We start from the raw sequence: 17,718 nt of genomic DNA, 5'->3' as shown, positions 1-17,718 counted from the left end.
GATGAAGTTCCAGTGAAGAAACCCTATATTTTGGCTTCGGATAGGTTTTAAATCACATGCTTTCACAGCAAAGCCTTTTTTACACTCCAAAGCCTTTTTACTCTGAATGGTCGTCGGAACAATCCCATTTTTACAGCTCCGAGTCTGCAGGTGGGTTTCTAATACGTTATGCTGGAGGTATTTGGATAGCTTTGACAGTCCGGTCAGTCGATTCTACGGAGAAACTCGCCACTCCCAAGTTTAGCGTATCTGCAAACTGCAGGAGATCGTCATTCAGCTCTAAGATTTATTGATGTTTTATTTGTGTTTTAGAAAATGGTGTCACTGGTGTGACCGAATCATTTATCACTTGCCAAAATCAGCTAAGACGAATAATTGAGTCCAGATGTAGCTGATTTAAGCTCGATACCAGGGTTCATTTCCTGTCTGTGCTTTGTAAGACAACCTATTACACCTCCAAGGGAGCTGCAGGGCAGACAAGCCCAGTCTGGACATCAACACCAAGCTTCCTCAGGTGACCATGTTAGAACAGAACAACATATAGAACAACATTCGATTCTTGTCTTGAGATAAGATGTTCAACTGTGGAGCGTGTGAAGAATTCTAGATAGACACTTGAACAGTGGTCTTGATTCACTGCTGAAAGAGTTTAAATTGAAAAGGAAATTGCCCAATTAGGTTTCATTGAATGACAATTGTACAAGTGAATTGTGAAATCTACAGGGTACAGTACATGTAGATTATGCTGCTAATTTAGATGCACACATTTTCAAATACACTCCATCCCAAATACACCCTCTCACACACACACCCATACACGCACACACTCACACACATGCACGCAGTAGCAGCTCTCTGGTTTATTTTATATGTTAAATGATCTGGGAGGCTATAACTCTCCGGCTGCCTTGAAAGCATTCCCTTCCGGACCCCCTGCTCATGTGGTAGTGATTAGGCTGTGAGGGCGGGGCCACGCAGGTGACTGATGCTGAGTGACCACTCCTGTGCTCACGCTAAGGCTAATGAAGCTAGGAATCGTTGAGAGACCCTGATTTACCGTTAGAGTATGAGTGTGAGGTCCTGTTGCGAGGTCAGGAGCGCCGGACTATCATGCTGAGCTAATGCTGTTTTCTCATTGATGATTCCTTCATTAAGTAAATGCTCTACTTTAGCCTTTGATAACACACCCGAAATTGAGTCTGTGGATGAAAAAAAGCATACTATTCCAAAATCATGACTGGGCCAATGGATTTTCTCAATTTCGCAACAGTGTATTCTTACACCGGTGATAATTAAATGAACCTGAAGGTTTTACTATTGTTGTCCAAGAAGAGATGTATTTACGCACTCAATGAAAACTAACCTCATCTCTTTCGGCCTGTTTGACATGTTAGTCTCAATCTAGGTACACCAGACTATTTGCTTTTCAAAACAAATATACAACAGGAAAAAGAAGTTTCTTTGTACCAAATCAATCTTTACAGGGATGTCAGGATTGTTTGGAGGAAAAGGTAAATATTACAGTGGAGTGGCCTGGGGACTTTAATGTAGTGTTTATACTGTAATTAGTCTTTGCAGAATGAGAATTCCTGACAGAGGTTCTGAGACGGCATGGCATGATAAAATAAACTCAGAACTGCACTGTTTCAAGACAACCTCCGCAGACCATAAACCAAGACATCCTCCATGGACCATAGACCATAACCACTCCTTGCTAATTTTCAGAACGGGTGGTCAACTTTTTTTCTTCATCTATTTCTTTCTGTTCCTTTCCACTCTTTCTTTCGAGCTCTCGCTCTCTTTCACTCTCTCTTTTACTCTTTCCTTCTCCTCACATGTCCACCCAACCACCCACCCTTCATTCGTTCGTTTCCACCCTGTCCATCCCTCCCTCGTTCCTCCCTGTGTTTGTGCTCCAGCTTCCTGCCCTGCTCCCACCCACGGCGATCTCAGGTTGGAGCCCTACCTTCCCGCTCTCAGCAGGCCCCTCCGGACACCCAGTCGATGACACAGGCTACAGCCATGCGTGCAGAGTCCGACGACTGGGGCTCACTCTGAAACGTGTCACTGCCCACCTGAGCAAACAGAGGTTCAGGGAACCAGGGTGGAGGTGGTGGGGGAGGAAAGGAGGGAGGAAGGGGGGGAGGGGTTGTTGGGGGTGGGAGGGGGGAGGTGAGGAACCAATTGGTGAGAGAGGGCTGGCAGAGTGACAGCCAATGTACAATAACATTAGTCTTCCGCCTTGGCCCAGCTGAGAGCTCCTTCTGGACACAACTCTGCCTCAACTTTACTTGTGTTTTTTTTTCTTCCCCCTTCTCTTTTTCTTGCACGGAGCTCCCTCCAATGGAAACACATTCCTGTCATGCCTCACTGCTGTTCCCTGTTTAGATTTCTCATTACAAACAGTATTACACGCCTGGGCTGGGGCCGGACACAGCACCAGCCAGCGAGGGGCTGGGGACCTCAGCTCTCTGCCCCGTGCCCAGACCAGAGGTGAACGAGTGGGCCTATCGCTTTTACTGTCCGAATCATTACTGCTCATATTTTCCCCATCATTCTGCTGGACTTTGCCAGCATGGTGGGTGAAAATAACAGTCCCTGTCTGGCCGGTCTCAGCGTGTTTTTGTGATCTTTTACTGTTTAAACTGTAGATGCCTTAAGCCTCCATGAATCGATGTCTGCCTGCTTTTACAACATGGAGACAATGAAATCAATAAAACGTCTTTCATGATGCTTAGAAAAACACGGCGTCGTCAACATTTATGAGAACAGTTTTGTTCCCTTTCGTGAGAACTTACATAGGCCAAATTCGACCTTTTCATCTCTGACGTTCCTACAGTTATTTTGAAAAATGCTGTACACTGACTGTCCAACTCCCCGACGAAACGATTTATGAATATGAAGTGGATCTGTCTTATAGGATGCCAGGTCTTTATGGAAAGCAGACCTATACTTCTCCTCCAGACACTTTCATCTGCTTCCAAGTCCAGCACCAGAGGCCCAGGAGCCCCCATGACTCCCCGGGGTGTTGGCTGTTGCTGACTGACACCTGACAGTCTCCCGTTCTGAGATCATGAGCAGGAGGAGAGATCACAATATCCCCAGGGCAGCACAGGGTACCCAGAACGTCTGTGTTCACACACTTTATTAATGGTGTCATATCCTTAAAAAAAAGAGAACAAGCTCCAGAGGTGCTTTGTGAACCACAGGGTTTGATTTTCTCAAAGAAATGAGAGAATTGGTTGTGAGAAATAGAAGCCTGTTGCTCACAGTGGGTTCCACCCCACGTAGACCCAAACATAATTTCCTGTTTTCATCAGGTTGTTATCTGAAGCCAAACCAAGAAGCTTTGCACAGCAAGAGAGCAAATGCCCTTTTTTTTCAAATCACAAGGAACTTGAGCTTTTCGTGTTTATATCAACTCTGGAAAGAAACCTGAAATGGTGAGGTGTTTAGAACCCTCCTCCTTCATGCCAGAGAAAGGTTTGCAGGCAATCTGTTACCAATTTCCTTCAAGCCAAGGAGCTGCATTCTCGTCTCCTGCCAATCTATAAACGATAACAAATGTGGACAAGAGCCTTTTGAAGGCTGATGATGACGATATCCTTACAAAAGAGAACCTTCTGTTATCTCTCAGACATAAACGTGAAGGAGATTTATTCAAGACTCTTTCCCAGCTCAAGTCGACCAACAGATCAAAGTACCTGTATTTAGTTCACATGTACTCAAATCAAAATGTGTTCTCATGTTTCTCATGCTCATCGAAACAACCACCTGCATAACGCAATAATCCCACTTCATAACAGTCACTTTCTAAATCCAATCCAACTCCAAACCAAGCACATGCATATGCAGCCCTTACAATGATGTCATACAGATTTAAGAGGAAGTTCCCTCCAAAGGAATTTGAAGCAGTTCAGTCCATGTCTCAAATCCAGCTCTCCACCAATGCTGAGCAGAGGAATAAAGACCAGTAGCGACCACCTGTTGCCCCGTCACTTCCACTATGCGCTTGGCACAAAGCATGCTTGTTCACGCCGGATTACCACCAGCCAGGAAGAGGTGGCAGTGCCAGCTGAACTTCATGTGCGTAACCGGGGCTAGCTTCAGCGCGCCACAATCTGCGGCATCCTGTGCATTTAAATCACATGATCCCCATAGTGGTTTCCCCCCCCGGTTTGTCCAAAAACAACGCCAGAGCTCGTAGAGTACGCCAGAGTAGGCATGCCTTCCTGCCTGGTCTTGGTTCCACGTTCTCAAAGTAGACACTGGGCTGAAACAGCAGCTAGGGCAAAGAACCAGGGTGAGGCTTATGTCCACTCAGTGGCTGTGCCCACAAGTAGTAGCCTCTATGTTGGTCTGAAGTAGTGTAGTTTCCTGGTCATGGAATACGACAGCAAAATGTAAACCGTTGGTTTTTAATGCAAACCACTAATTTGATCCTGACATTTACAGTATTATGTCAATTATGGGCTTGGATGTCCATGTATCCACTAATCCAGCAGAATCCAGGTCCTCTTGGATAGAGTTGAACTCTAGCTCATGCACATGAAAACAGAAACGTTTGCCATCTTCACACTGGTGCCGGATTCATGAAGTGACTCGGGTTCACTGCCAGAAGACTGCTTTTAGAGGCGTCTTTCTCACCCTGAACAGGAATAGAACATTTATAATGATGATTTAACATTCATCCATTAAAATATCTTCTGCAGCTGCACAACGTTGAGCTCATTTTTGGCAGGCTGAAAAGTCGAATTTCACCTCAGTAAATTTGCAAAAGTCAACACCTTACCGGCATGCAAAATTAATGTTGGGCCCACAGTACTCGGTCATCGTTCACATTAAACAGGACATGTGGAGTATGGTGCATACTGGAACTTGGCCATCTCTGAACCAATCACAATCTAAAATGTAACACTACTGCTTTCAGAAAAAGCACACAGACAAGAGAATTTGGGAACACAATTCCTGTCTGACGACTGAAAAGCTTAGAGGGGGATTCTCTAAAGTATACGAGGACTAGTGACTTGGCACAACATCTAATGCTGCCTTCTAAAAGAAGATCACGACCTTAATCGTCATGTTGTCTAGAAGCCTGCGCTACAAGCTGTTTGTGTTAGATATTGAGTTAGGCACATCAGCATTCCACAGTGCTAGGTTTGATGTGGGCCTCTGTACTTGGCAAATGAAAACAATGTGGAGGACGAACAGGCATTTTTCAAGCAAACATTTCCCATAATTTGTTTGTTTGTTTTAATTTTCTCAGAGATTGAAAAAATTATATCTTTCTTTCTTAGTATTATTTTACTATTACGAAAATCGAGAGACCTCTCCAAGACTGACTATTTAAACATCTATTATCTACAAACATATACGATGATATAATCGTATAATAACATGAAAGATCCCCTTGCTCTGGCTCAATGAAGGGATTGAGTGTACTCTCGGTAGTTTGAGGATTGTGACACTAATTCTCCTTTTCAAGGCATCTTGATTTCTGACAGCTTCCTAGATCTATCCACACAGGGTGAAGTATACAAGACAAAAGGTTACACTATGAAGTGTTGTAACATACTTTCTCATGGGCATTTCTCATACCTGATATATGGTCGCATGGAATCCAAGATGAGATATTGAGTGTAGCTTCTCGGTAATGTGTTTGAAGGATGACGTCATTAAAACATTGCACAGATGAATAAACATGGCGTTGGGGACATTCACAGTGGTTGGAGCCCTCTTTTCCCCCGCTGTCTCCAAGCTGCTGTGTGCAGTTGCACCAACACGTTGGCCCTATGTATCCACACACAGATGTTTTCCTTTGAGATTGGCCATTGGATGATATAGTGGTGTGTAGCATGAAGGACAATCAACTCCCCTGCACGCAGTTGCCTCAGGGATCTCTCCCTGGTCCTTTGCTTCATTCTCTCAATATATAGTGATAATGAGAGAGTCCTTCAGCCTTCCTTGAAAAATATGTCTCCAGAGTCTCACTGCCTCTGGTTGTAGGTCCCCCTGCTCCATACCATGTTAGAAACTACACTGAACCAACCTCTAACCTCCAGGATAGTTTTAAAATGCTGGTATCCTATGGAAAGCCATGAATTATTTAAAGAAATTAGTCCGGCACGAGTGAGGACTCAAGAGTTGTGTAAGATGAAACACTGGTTTTATGTTCTTTTTAGAAAAAGGGCCATTTTCAACCTGAAACTTGAGCTAGGCCTGAGAGATATTTGAGAACACGGTAATCCTTTGGAGAAGGATTGCTATTTAATCATGAAACAGCATGTCACTTGATGAAGGAGATTTTGTCAGGGCATTATACGAGTTTACTCTGTTCCCTGTTGGCTGAAGCCTTCGTTAACACATATCATTTACCATGCCATGTAGACCATGAGACAGGTCCCGATGCTCCGTGATCACATAGGCCACAAACGACTGGAGCAACTCATCTGGAACAAGAAACGGTTTCTTGGCATGGGCTCGAGAGAAGAAATCCCAAGTCTTACGAGCCCTGAGGGTGTTGTTTCGCCTGGCGGTGCATTCAGGCAACACTTACAAACACGTCCTGTCCAACTAGCTGGAGAGCGGAGGACTTGCTTTATGGGCTGTGGAACGTGGTGGTGTGAGGGAGGCGGGCACGTAAAAGTGCCGGGCCGCAGGAATCAAAGAGGGAGGGGGGGGGGGGGACGGCATCCCAGAGATGCCTGAGCTCCAGGGACGGGGCTCTCGCAGACAGGAGAGGCCAGGTTTGCCTGCTCCTGCTCCCCCAGAGGAGAGGCCACTTCCGTGGGCCATGGGGCTCCTCAGTCTCACCTATCAGCCGGGCCAATCAGGGCCTGAGATAAAGCAGTTCCCGAGAGGCCGACTGGCCTTTGAACATGGCAGGGGTACGAGGCCTCCCCCAGGTCTCTTATCTCATTAAACTTGAAAAGGAATATTCATCCTAGAAAGACTGGTGAGGACTAAGATAACAGAGTGGATGACACCGGTCAAGAGGAAAGACAGCAGTATAAACCTGGTGTACTGCTCTTCATCCGCTCTGCCTTGGAACCAGGTGATTCATCTCAGGAGAGACAGGGTGATGGAGAGGATTCGTCCTCTCCTGTCTCTCATGTGAAAGGAGGCCCTGACAGTGGTAGTGCTTCTGGGACGTTTTGGATGGAGCGGTCCCTCGTTGGTTTTGGTTGACGTGACATCACTCAACATTGAATTCGAAGAGTTGCTCATCGCATTATTAACACTGTGTCAGTCTGTGTGTAACATGATTTCAAAGGCACTTTCGACTGGGATTTCTGTTCTTTTTCAACCTTCCCCAGTATTCCATTACAAAAATATATCAAGTGACAGTTTTTCTCCATTGATGTCATGCCTACAGCCCTCGACCAAACAAAACTCGGTCTCAGAGACAGGCGATCATTCTCAAACAAATTGGAACGCTTCAACAATTGGACGGGACCGAGTGTACATTTGGTTTGACAGTCTGTGAAAATAACCTCAGCCCCAGCCTTGGGGAACTGGGCACACATAAGACTCCAACATAAATGAGCCTGCAATGGTCACCCGCCTGCCAGAGCAAGGGGTGGTCCTGCAGACGCGAGCGCACAAAAACAGTGTCCTTCATCCGCTGCCAGCGCTGTCTCTGCTGCACTGTCCCACACCTCCAGCGTGGTTACGGCACACGGAAAGAAAAACACGCTGTTGTATGACTCCTTCATGAGGATGCCAGCGTCCCAGAAATCCTGACATGCAAGCAGAAAATGCTGGAAAATCTCACCTCTGTGCTTGTAGAATTAGCCCACTGTCATCTCCAATTCAGCCTCGCAAGCAGCTGTGAAATGGCAATGGGTACGATCAAACAAATTAGAATAACAAGCTTCTTTAGAGGGATTTTCTTCAAATATAAAGATGTTTACTTTAACGTCAGTTAACGCGGGCCTTGTACACAGTGAAGTTGTCAAGCCAAGGCATTGTGGTAGTTTGACTACAAGTGAAGCTGACAGTTTGACTGTAGTGCAAACCTTCTGAACCCCGCATCAACCAAAGAACTGACTAACCACCAAATGCAACAGGAACACCAAAAGGAGAGCGAGTGCAAATATTATATCCACTATCAATAACTTGAGGGCACTAACATGGTGGGCGGAGAGACAGTTTAGTGTCATATTTTGTCTGGACCATCGGCCAGACATCTCAACCTGCGGCTAAGAAAGTGGTCTGACCCAGACTGCACTTCTTCAGCCCCAGGCGTCCCATATCCTGCCTCCACAGGCCCGGAGGGCAGGGATCATTAGAGGAGCCCTCCAGCTCATAACTTACCTCAGCCAGGACAGGGTACAGGCAAAGGTACACCGACTCGATCTGACTGATAAGAGCTACAGCCTCGTTCTTGTTCTTTACTTCAAAGACTCATCATCGGCATCCATATAGGCAGGTTTTTATTTGATTCCTTTGAGGGGTTGTAATTATGTCATGTTTTGTATACTGTTACGATCGTTTTGTAGTTGTTGGAGAGTTGTAGGATTACGCCTGGAGTCTGGAAGGTTGTTCTGAAAGTTGTTCCACTCTAGAAGTGTATCTCTGACTGCATAAACAGCCGGTAACCTGAGATGTTGTAGTCTTTACCCCTGGCTAATCTGTAGGAGATTCATTGACAGGAAGTGTGTCATCATCCTTGTTCTCACACACACATACATACCGTACCCACCCACACACACACACAAACACATAAGCAAAAACACACATCCACTCACTCACACACAAACACATACACACACTCACAAATACCAACTGTTCATTTATATATATATATACATATATATATATACGTATATATAAATCAATGTTCTATATTTGCTCACCTCACGAAGACCCCAAAGCACAATTTAACTCCACAGAGAGGAAATAGGTATGTTTTCTAACTTCCTCCTCTGCTTGGCCACCTTTTAAAAATGCTTGTTTGCTTTTACAACTGGGTCTCAGAGCAGTTAGGGGGGGCTGGGTGCAGATGGATGTGGCTTCTATTATTTTTTCGGTCTTTGTAACAGCTCATTTAAAATCACAAGGGCTTGAGGCCCAAGACAGATGGCATCTACTTAAAAAAGAGTCAGAGTCTAATTTGACTCAAATACTTCCTAATGTGTGGTAACATTACACCTTTTTGAAGACGTCTCATGAAGGTTTGTTTATGTCCTAACATCTTAATAGACTAGTGGTGTCATGTCAAAGCATTATATTCTGCAATGTCTAAGAGGACCAATTGTATCTGCCATGAGGCCCTTATGTAGAACCCTATCCTCTCAAAGTGAAGTATCAGCCTAGCGTATTTGTACTTTTTGCGAGTAACACTCTATGTACCCTAAGGTAAGTCTTTTTCCAGCAAGTTAACATAGCTGTGAAATTGCCTAATCTTAGTTTGAAAGTATCAGCGCAAGTCATATATCGCCCTCTCAGGAACGAACGTTATCTGGACTGTTCTAATGCTGCCACCAGGAGCCTCTCATGCTCACATCAAAGATGTGTTTATAAAGCCTCTTAAGCCTCCCTTTAAAGAGTTACACAGAGCCTGTGGAGATGAAGAGCTGGCTCAAATGGCCCACTGTGGGAAAAGCAGGGTTCAGGCCCTGCAAACGAGACCTTGATACAAAATCTTAGTCCTAAACATCACAACCCCAAGATACGCCGCTTAAAAGCACGCCCAACCCTAAGACCTTGAGAGTAAGAATTTCCAATTGATGTGTATGGTGTGTAGTGATAAATGAACAATAAAGATGGCCACGGCTACATACATTGTAGGGGAATGAACTTTATTAAAAAAAAAGTTTGTCACACAAGGCAGAAAAGAGAAGAAAGAAAAAAAATGCAAACAGCTATGAACAGCTCAGCGGCCCCCTCCATGGCAGTGAAGGGGTTCTCATTACAACTGAATCAAACGAGCAGGAGAACAAGACCCACATTGTTCAGACTGTGGTGATTTTTACACTAAAACATTCTAACTGGATGATTTGAGTGTACAGTCTAAAACAAACAGATGGAGGTTTTTTTGTCTCTCACAGGAACGCAGAGCCCAACACTAACACAACCGACAGTACAAAAGAAACAAGAAGGTTTACAGCTATACAATACATTGATCGACCACTTTAAGACAGTTTAACATGTTACATCGGGCACTTTCAGGGGGTCGAGGGGAGGAGAGAAACCTTCCCCCCCCCAAAAAAAAAAAATTGCAGGGTCCCAACCAGTTTTTTTTCTTTTTTTATCGAAGCAACATCAAACCTGCGTGTCGAGGTAAGCGTGTCACCGGGGAATACGAAGGAAGCGATTCCCTTTAAAAAAAGGACTCCCTTAACCATATCCCCACTCACTTTGTAATTCGCCTTGACAGTAAATCAATTCTCAAGCCTGGCCCCTTGGACTCCTACAACCCCGGGTTCTCCTCTCCCAACATTCCTCCACACATGAATCACTCCGACTCCTGGCTTCTCCAAGGCATTTCCTGCCCGGCCCTTTCTCAGTGACTCCTCTGCTGAAAGCTGGGCAGGAACCTGGCTGAGCTTTGATTTGGACCCGGAGGGAGAGAGGGAAAAGGAGATCTGGGCCTAAGACAGAGCCCAGTGCTGGGATTGGAAGGCCTGGGATCTGGCCTGCACACCCAACAAATACAGATTTCTTTTGTTGTCGTATCCCTCCAAACTGCGATTCCATATGAAGTGTGATTTCAGTATTCAAAGTATTGTCTCTCCCTGTGTAAAGTATGTCCTACAGGTGAGTTATCTGTTCAGGTTAAAGGAATACATTCTCTCTCAGATAGACATGAGCATGCTCATTAATTCGGTTTAGCGGTCACTGGACACAAAACATCACAGCTTCTTGAAGAACAACAGAGAACGTGACAATTCAAAACATCTCAAATCATCGCAGAATGATAACCTTCAGCTTTAAAACAGTCTGCATTCAAAGAGAATTAATGGCAAAAGAAAATGTACAAGACAGCAACATTAAATGGCTTTCATAACTGTACAACTGTTGGAGTTTTCCAAAGCTCTGGAACCTTCCCTGAAGCTAAATTCACCGTTTACATTTGTCACACGAGCAGACTTGTAACAACCAAAGCAGTTCCTTAGATTTAAAAGAATCACCATTCTAAATTCTCATCATATTATGTACACAACGTTTAAACATACTTTACAGAGATCACTTCACAAAGTTCACAAACGGAGTCCGGGGGTGATGGGTGAGGCTGCAGAGCTGGGGATAACTGCTCAGGGCAGGAGGGAAGGCCTACTCTGTACAACGTCTGCAGCCCGTGTGTGTGTGCGCGTGTGTGTGTTTGCGTCTGCGAATGTTTGAGTGTGTGATCTCGTCCCCCTCCCCCACCTCTCAGATCATGGCTCTTATCACCAGTCTCCCTTTGACCTGGTGGAGATAGGCCCTCTGCTCCATCTCCAGGCTCTGATCGTCCTCGCTGTCCACCGGCTCCTCCTTGACCTTGATGACCCCGTGGTGGGCGTCGGAGAGCTCCCCATTGGATCCGCCACTGCTGCTGCCGCTCAGGGTGTGCTTCCGGATCACGCCACCGGGAGGCAGCCTGTCCTCCTGCATCCTCTCGTCCCGGTGCTCCTCCTCCTCCTCGGACTCCTGCAGGTGTGCGTTGGGCTGACGTAACTGCTCGATGGACTTGGACAGCAGCTGCGGACACATCGTCAGCACATTTATCCCCGGTGCTCGCAAGTCACATGCTTTTTCCTCCACAATTAATTCAACAAAACATTTGAGCCTGTGTTCCGTGGTAATCAGAAGAACAAAAGATGTATGCAAAAAAAATCACAGTTCTGTTTTCTATGTCAATCGCAAATGGAAAGATGTCACAGGTCTCCTTTACATGCAATCTTTGCTCATAAATAATTGCTAATAAAAGACAATAAAACATTGTGAACATACGAAAGGTCGACGAGACACCGAAACGCTCATCTTTCGACTTTACTCATATGCTGTACATTGAATGTTTGTGTTTACTAGTTTTGTAGTTTAGCCCCATAAGAAAACATCGAAGACTATGATAAACACCATGGCAGATGGAAATGTACGCCCTAACACACTGGCTTAGAAAAGTAGGCTTGTTATAAATATTCTCTTCAACTGAGAATAAGCCTGTTTAGCTTTGTATTACTAACCTCTTTTTATACCTCACTTTAAAGCCTCTAAGCTCTTGTTCATTTCCATTAGCGCCCCTTGTTATTGTTGCAGGTTGTTGCAGGTAGGGCCTTGCAAAACACTGCTCCACCCCCACCCCACCATTCCCTCTGCCGTCACCATAGTAAAGTAATTGGGGCAATGATTTAGACATCCTTCTGAGTAAACAAGGAGAGCTCATCCGTGATTAGAGCCCATTAATAACCTCCATGTTGAGTGCGTCTCTTTGCAGTCTCATTGGCTTGAGTGCTCACAGCGGGGTCGGCTGAAGTGGTTTAAATAAAGATCCAATAACCTCTCCTTGCCTCAGAATACTCCGCCAAGTCAAAGAACACTCGAAGTGGAGTGTCGACTGTGAAAACCCCACCGACAATGAACACCCGTTTAGCTCTAAAGGTTTCAAACTGTTTTTGGGAATCTCAAAATGGGAAGTGTAAGGAAGTGATGTATCAAATATCGCAAATATTGCAGTAAAAAAAATATTCAACTCTGGACTCAAGTTGACTCTTTTTGGGGGGAGGGGGGGGGCATTAATGGTTTATAAGTGAAAGTTGCACTTGCAGAAGCTTGGTTTCCCATGGCTTATGCAAGGCCAGTGCATTGGGACAGATCAGTATGGAAGCTCACACAATGCCGCCTTTCACTCCTTGCACCACCTCACACACTCTCCTCAGCAGAATAATTACACTCCGCGGATGGCGAGGTCACCTCGGCCAGCTCTCAGAAACACAAATATTGCCACAGAGGAACAAAAGCATGAATTCTGGCCACTTTTTCCCTTCATTTGAACTTGGCTGAATTGAATTTCACAGGGTTCGCATGCGAACACCACTGATGCCTTGAGCTACGATAACAGAATTAGTGCAGGGGAAGCGTTTCTCTCTCATTTGAAGTCAGGCAGAAGTTCTTTGCTTAGCAAAAAATAGCCCAGGAATTCCAAAGAAGAACAGACCGGGACTGGCTTTGTAAACTTAAGCTAGCGTGAATATACTTTTACCAAAGGCTAAAAATAGCTCTGCATTTGTGTGTAGAAAACGATTAAATCAGACTCCCTGTGGCCAAATCTCACATCAACATAATCTGTCTGAGCCCCCGTGAGGGATACAGCTTGGTTAGAAACGGAATCTGGCAGTCAGAAACCTCCCTGGTGATCTGGGTGTGGAGAGAGTGTTGTCGGGCCAGAACAGTACCTTATTGATGTGGATCTGCTGCTGGTATTGTTTCTGTTTCTCCAGGAAGTGCTGGTGTTGCTGCTGGATGACTAGCTGGGCCAGGGTGCTCTGGGGAAGAGGCGCAGACTGGGTCCGGTTCAAAGGCCGGTGCTTGGGCAGTTTGGGCCGACCGTTGGAGGAAGGGCGATCTTTCATGGCCAGAGGGGAGTGAGGGAGGGAGGGCATGGACCCTTGCCCTGGAACACACAAGGAACAAGGAAGTATTGAAATCTCCGAGTCATAATATCTTTTCATAATATTACCCTTATTTAAAATAACTTTTAATAACACCTTAAATTCTCTATTACGGCACGCTATGACTTTTGGACTGAACTAGAGTTCAACGGACAGTGCTCCCTGCATCAGTTCCCAGAATGCCCTGAGTGTGGAGGAGGACTCACCAGAGGACAGTATCTTCTGCTGCCTCATCTGCTCCTTCTGGAGGAGGTGCTGGAGGAGAGCCTGGTGGCTGGGGCTGACCTTGGTCTCCATCCCCGTTTGCAGGGGCACAGGGCCCAGGAGCTGTCCCGGGAGCCCGTGTCTGATCACCATCCTCTCCCCGGCCTTCTCCTTCAGCCCTATGGCAGCCTGAGGAAGGAACCAGGACCATCTCAGAACATGCAGCCAGAGCCCTTACCCAGAGTTCATAGAATCTTGCTGTGCATTCCATCGAAGTAATCCAAACTTTCATTCTCTGCCGTTGACAGTTTGGTTTTGGGGGGAAATGGCTGACGTGGCAGTGGTGGGTGGGGAGTGCTGCAGTGGTTTAGAGGTTTGAACAGCTGAGAGACAAGGCCTCCTCGGAATGTGTCCGTTCGGCTAGAAAGGATCCATCACGCGCCCGTGTTATCAGGAGCTACACTTGAGCAGGGCACATGGCTTGGACTTTTTAAAACGCCGTGATGAATGAGGTAATAGAGGTAGATAAGAGTCTGCCCGACACCAGACACTTAAACACAATATTTATCTTCGGGGTATAAAATCATGTGGGGTCAGAGGTGAGTGGCCTGTGGTAGTACATATTACCAGACAGCCACTGACGGCAGCTCTTTCAACAAGCTGCCTTGAAGAACCTCTGAGCCGAGACCTCAGGACAACGTTTCCCTTTCGCGACGTGTGAGTTTAACATACAAATCCGGATGTGTCGGTAGGTGACCTGCGTGTGTGTGTTGTACTCACGTTGATGGGAGAGGATGCACCGTTGAGTCCCAGGGTGATGTTGGGGAGGGAGGGGGATGTGTACAGGCTTAGCATCGACAGCGAGCCCTCCGGCTGGAATAACCTTGGCTGGGAGGGCCAGCGCTACATCACAGACAAGACAGGAGAGAGAGAGAGATAGAGAGACAGAGAGAGAGAGAGAGAGAGAGAGAGAGAGAGAGAGAGAGAGAGAGAGAAAGAAAGAATAGAGAGCAAGACAAAGGAGAGTGAAAAAAGAGAAAGTGAGAGAGAAGTGGAGAGGGAGAGAGGGAGAGAGGAAGAGAGAGAGGAAAAAAGAGACAGAGAAAGAGAGAGAGAGACAAAAAGAAAGAGAAAAGGGGGGAGCGGGGGGCGAGAGAGAGAGAGAGAGAGAGAGAGAGAGAGAGAGAGAGAGAGAGAGAGAGAGAGAGAGAGAGAGAGAGAGAGAGAGAGAGAGAAAATTCCACTATGAATTCCCACTGTGGACCATTTCAAAAAGCACCATGAGTACCGCAATAAACTTTAATGCAGTCTGAAGGATAACGTCCCGGTTCCCAGCAGCGCTTAGGCCTGGGGGTTTATGACATGCCGTGAAACAGAAGTGGCGTTCAAGGTTATCTGGATCCTCATCGAACGGCACCTCGGACGACGACGCTATCCGCTAGTCTCCCCTCGGCTCTACAGTCTCCCTGCCCCCCTTTTTTCCCCAGTTCTCAGGCTCTACCTTCAGGCTACCCTCCCAGAGCACAACAGCACTGGGGCATACTTCCTGTACCCAGCAGAGCAGCATGTGGTTCGGAACCCAGCATGTGGTTCTGGAAGAGCCATGTTTATCCTCCCAGCCCCCACCAGCTCTCAGTGACCTGTATGTGGATATCCGGCCCATATTTGACCCAAGGGACCAGTTCCCTCTGAAAAAGGATACCTAATGTAACGGCGCACAAACACAACTTGCTTTTCCAACAGGCATGAGGTCTATAGGCAGCCCCTCGATCCACCAGCAAGGTTCACGAGAGTCTCAGCTCGGACCCAAGCAATAGCGGCCCTGTGTGTTTATGTTGTTAGCATGTGGGTGTCTTAGGCTACCAGCGCCTGGGATATCAATTAAGCTGCACGGTCCCCCAATCCCCGTCCCCCCCCTCCCCAGGTCCCAACCTTCGCCCACAAACGTCAGACCCGTTTCTCCCTCTCCGCGTCACTGGAGGTCCCTGGGGGAGTTAACAGGGGTGGTCAGGGGAAAACACAGCTGCTCTGGTGAGATGGTGTCATATCTGCCACCCCCCCTGACTGGCTAGCTCTGACAGGGCTCCTGAAGAGCCGCCGGTCAGTCCCTCAGTCATGAGCACACGGAGAAACGCCTCAGAGCCACAAACTGCCCGGCGCCAGCACAGCCAAACAAACACGAGCCAGGAGAAGGGCTCGAGCCAAACGCAAGATTATTCTTTCAGTCTCGGAAATTCTCTAGACAATTCAAATAAGCTACACAAGAGAGTTTGTTGGGTTGAGAAGTGTGTTTGTTGGCTGAGGATAGATTCAAGGGGTGTCAGAAATATAATCTAGGAGTATTTTAGCAACTCATCTAAAGGTGTTTTTTGTGGTTTGGGAATACATCGAGAACTAATCGTCACACACACATATTGCTGTGAAAAACTATTTGAACCAATGTATAGCACTTTCTCCTGTAATATCTTATGCCAGAGTGATAATGGTGGTGTTTCGTGGTGGTGTGTGTTGAGGCGGGTTTGTATGGACGACATATGGGCAGAGACGGACCTCTTTAACGTCAGTGTGGGGAGTCGTTTCCACTGGCCCGTGTCAGACAGAATGGTTATAGACAGAGAGGGGACAGCTGTCTGTTTTCATAGCTGCACACAGCCTGCCGGGCAGGAAGGCTGGCTGGCAGGCAGGCAGGCAGGCAAACAAACAGGCCATCTTTTTTTTTGTTGTGTTATTCCACCGTTCTCTGGGGTGTAGGAGTGCTTCAGGGAGAGTGGGGCTGGATGACTGGGTTTGGGTCTTTACCTCAGTTTTGGTGGTGGTGGGAAGAGAGGAGGGTCCGTTTTCAGCCCCCAGGGCGCTGGAGGCCCCGATCGGGGAGCTGGGGCCAGAGCCAGGGGCACTGCTGGTGGGCGTCGAATCTACGGAACACAGAGGAGTTAGAAATAAACGATTACACACACACACACACACAGACACACATATACCCACACACAGGCAGCAGCAGGCCCATAACACTGTAGTGTGTGTAATTATGGTTCTAGCATTTTTAAACGGCCATCATCATTAACTGATGGCAGCCTTGCAGAGATGCTACCACATAGTTCTCTGAATTTCACACCAGTCGGTTTTTATATGTTTTTTTTTAGATGCATTCATCTCTCAAAAACCATGACCACTTCAAATGTTGTCAAACAGGTAATTAAAAATACAATTCTACCCTTGGCGGCTGAACGAAAAAAAAATTCTGACATCCAATCACAAAAGTGACTGAAAATGAATCCATTACAGGAATATTCAAAATCATTCCTATAGTTGTCCGTACCCATGAGCTCCAGGGCCCGTTTCTTGTAGGGGGTCATGATGTTGCTGTCTTTCCTCTTCAGCAGGGGGCTGCTCCTCCTCTCTGCCACCTTCTGCTTCAGCCTGGACCTCACCTTCAGGTTGGGCTCCGACGCTGAGGACAGGACAGGAGACAGACCGTTGAACTGAGGGGACATTTGCACGAGAAACAGTCCCAACCGCAATGCTGTACACTGGTACATAATTAAGGCCAAGTCAAGTAAATATTATTTATATATCACATTTTAAAACAACCAATGCTGAACAAAAAGCTGTGCAAAGTTGTGCACAAGTGTGTAACCAACTGAGCTAAAGTTAAAAAAAAACTAAAAAAACATGATTCTGTGCGTTAATTTAGGAATATGGCATGATTTTTGGCCTTTGCGATGACACTGCATCAATTCTCTGGGAAAAGAAAATCAAGTCTGTTTGCAGAGATTAAATGAGTCAGTATTGGGCCCATTTCCACCTCATCTGGAGTAAATTAGGTTGAGCAACACACAGGCTCTAAGTGAAAAGGTCCGCTACCTGGCGCCCTGGTGACCACAGCCTGATACAGTAGCAGCCCTTAAACTCACACAAA

The 17,718-nt window shown here is 46.4% G+C and overlaps 1 protein-coding gene across 4 annotated transcripts in view; it reads right to left on the bottom strand.

Moving 5' to 3' along the window:
- Nucleotides 1–9,782: 9,782 nt before the first annotated feature.
- Nucleotides 9,783–17,718, bottom strand: part of hdac9b (histone deacetylase 9b) — a 37,185-nt gene continuing 29,249 nt past the window's right edge. For all 4 annotated transcript variants that reach the window (XM_067237978.1, XM_067237975.1, XM_067237977.1 and 1 more), the window contains 6 exons: nucleotides 17,119–17,250; nucleotides 16,599–16,714; nucleotides 14,580–14,702; nucleotides 13,802–13,988; nucleotides 13,380–13,597; nucleotides 9,783–11,685 (listed from right to left, as the gene is read on the bottom strand). In XM_067237978.1, the coding sequence (XP_067094079.1) occupies nucleotides 11,377–11,685; nucleotides 13,380–13,597; nucleotides 13,802–13,988; nucleotides 14,580–14,702; nucleotides 16,599–16,714; nucleotides 17,119–17,250 (1,085 nt within the window). In that variant the 3' untranslated portion in view covers nucleotides 9,783–11,376. The remainder of the gene's footprint in view (nucleotides 11,686–13,379; nucleotides 13,598–13,801; nucleotides 13,989–14,579; nucleotides 14,703–16,598; nucleotides 16,715–17,118; nucleotides 17,251–17,718) is intronic.

The sequence above is a fragment of the Osmerus mordax genome, chromosome 6 (genome assembly GCF_038355195.1).
Source record: "Osmerus mordax isolate fOsmMor3 chromosome 6, fOsmMor3.pri, whole genome shotgun sequence".
NCBI classification, from domain to species: domain Eukaryota; kingdom Metazoa; phylum Chordata; class Actinopteri; order Osmeriformes; family Osmeridae; genus Osmerus; species Osmerus mordax.
Note: the sequence above shows the minus strand (reverse complement) of the source record. Positions and strands in the feature narration are given on the sequence as shown.